The sequence below is a fragment of the Olea europaea genome, chromosome 23 (genome assembly GCF_002742605.1).
Source record: "Olea europaea var. sylvestris chromosome 23, O_europaea_v1, whole genome shotgun sequence".
NCBI classification, from domain to species: domain Eukaryota; kingdom Viridiplantae; phylum Streptophyta; class Magnoliopsida; order Lamiales; family Oleaceae; genus Olea; species Olea europaea.
Window position 1 is genome coordinate 10106717 of NC_036259.1, and position 2381 is coordinate 10109097.

General features: G+C 28.8%; 1 protein-coding gene across 1 annotated transcript in view; it reads right to left on the reverse strand.

The window, feature by feature from the left end:
• Positions 1–533, reverse strand: part of LOC111372343 — a 13924-nt gene extending 13391 nt beyond the window's left edge. The window contains exon 1 of the mRNA XM_022994635.1: positions 7–533. Within this exon, the coding sequence (XP_022850403.1) occupies positions 7–82 (76 nt within the window). The 5' untranslated portion in view covers positions 83–533. The remainder of the gene's footprint in view (positions 1–6) is intronic.
• Positions 534–2381: the final 1848 nt, after the last annotated feature.

Genomic DNA, 2381 nt, shown 5'->3' on the forward strand with positions numbered 1-2381 from the left:
TGGTATATAGCACTTGAATAGAGCTGCGACAGTAAAGATGTTGGCGAGGTTTTGGTTGATAGTCTAGAAGTATGGTATTCATTGTTTAGGTTGTTTGATTGTGAAATAAGGTAAAGTTGGTGTTTAGATACTGTATGGTTTGCCTGTGAAACACTATTCACTATTTATAGGCGACAACTAATAATTGCATTCTGCTCGAGAAATTAGATATATTGTAATTTACAACGGCCAGTTTATGGTCAATAGTTTGAGTTTTCCCAAAGGTAACACAACGGATAAATTACTAATTGCCTTAAATTTGTAGTAAGGCGCATCATATACAACTCGTTTGGAAACAACTGTAAGCATTGATGTAGGCTTGGACATATTAGATTCTTTATAGTTCACGAAGAATTTGAATTTCAACCTTTCTCTGCTTGGTCTTGACACATTAATATGAGTATGCTAGATGATGCCTTGATTACCTTCCTTTTATTCTTTAGTCACTGTTTCTTTTACATTTATACATTGCACATTTTCACAATCTTTTGACTGGTTATTTTGTAATCTAACATTTAAGTCATCCGTTTTGCTACTCTGCCAAAATTTAAATTTAGATACAGGACTATTACTAATGCATTAGAGTTAGGGATGAACAAAAAATCGCTTTTTTGAAACCGTTAGTTTGCGTCCACGTTAATCAGTCAACATTTTGGTTTTGAACCGATCAAAACCATTTTGAAGTTGATTGGTTTAGGTTTCAATCCTTGCAAATTACTTCAAACCGCCAAACCGTTAAAAAAAAATCGAAAATAATTTACTTAATTTTATTTAATTCAATTAAAACTAAACGCATCCCAATTAAAAAGATACATTCATATTAGACATAATCAATTAAACTCAATATTTAAATGGACAATTATCCATCTCAATTAATTAATTAAAACATACCCAAGTACCCATCAGTCATCACAATTATGAATGCAAAATCCTCAAATTAAGTGAAATGTTGAACAACTGCTATTGAACCATAATCATCGACCGTCCATTACAATTGAGTAGATAATTAAATCTTGATTTTAATTCAAACTCACACATTTCTTTCCTTAAACTATTAATTTTCTCGAATTTCAGCTAAGTTTTTAGGTTAATTTATCCAAAATTTCTTTTTTCTTCGTAATTGTTTGCCATATTTTATTGGTTGTTTTGTTGTTTTGATCTAATTTGTATTGGTTTGCCTTAAAATTTTATCAGACAAGATTTTTTTATTATTTATTTGTATATCAATCACTCAATTAATTATTTATATTTTAACTTCGTTTTTAAATTTTACTGTTAATTGCCGAACAATCTATAGCAATATAGACCGGGCCTGCTTCCCATTCATTCTTTTATAAGGATGCTCTTTGCTTAAATGGTTGTTTTGAAAATTAGATGAATTAGTTTTTCGACATTATTTTAGTGAAATTGAATGCATATAAATACAAGATTGTTCTCCAAATTGCTAAAGATGTGTTAGTTATTTAAATATCCTACTAATTGTCGAATTCTTGATTTCTTTAGGATTTCGTTGTGTATGCAAATATGATTTGAGGAGGTGATTTGCCCTAAAATTTGGTTGCATAGTAACAAGAAACCTATAATGATTTATCAATAGTTGGATAAGATAGAAGTATTGAATGATTCACAAAAAGTTATAGAAGGTATTATCGTATTTGATCTTTCTTTTTCTTTTGTTAGTGGTTTTGTCTCATTTAACTATAATCAGTGACTTTATGTATTATATTCTTATCTTTATAAAAGAATGAATCGTGTGTTACAAATGCATATGTTGCGTCAATTAATATCGACTAAAAGGTTAAAATGTTTCTATTATTTTGCATTATAATGATTAGAATTATAGAACTTTTATGTGTAATATTTTCAATGACACTATTTATATTTTAGCGTGAAATTTTAGACTAATATTTATGATTTAACTTATTGAATATGTTTTATTTTTTCTTTGTTAAACCGTGGTTTTAAAACAAACAAAATCGAAAAAAGTGGTTTGGATTGGTCTTAGAAATTGAAATGGTTTGATTTGATTTGGAAATTTTTAAATTGCTTTAAGTGATTCGGTTTGCAAAATTTATTGCAAACCACCCAAATCCATCCGTGTTTACCCCTAATTAGAGTATATGCATATTAAAGAATAATATGTGAAAATTGAGATGAATATTCTTATGTATAACCTCAACTTAACTTGGGCTTATCCCATACTTGTCTAGCAACTACATACATGCTCTTTTTCTACTCGAGGCGTCAAGTGCTGAAGAGAAAGATTATAAATTTCTTCTTATTTAATATGAGCTATACATCGTCCCTTTTATAGTACAAAGAAGGGAAAAATAAAAGGAAAG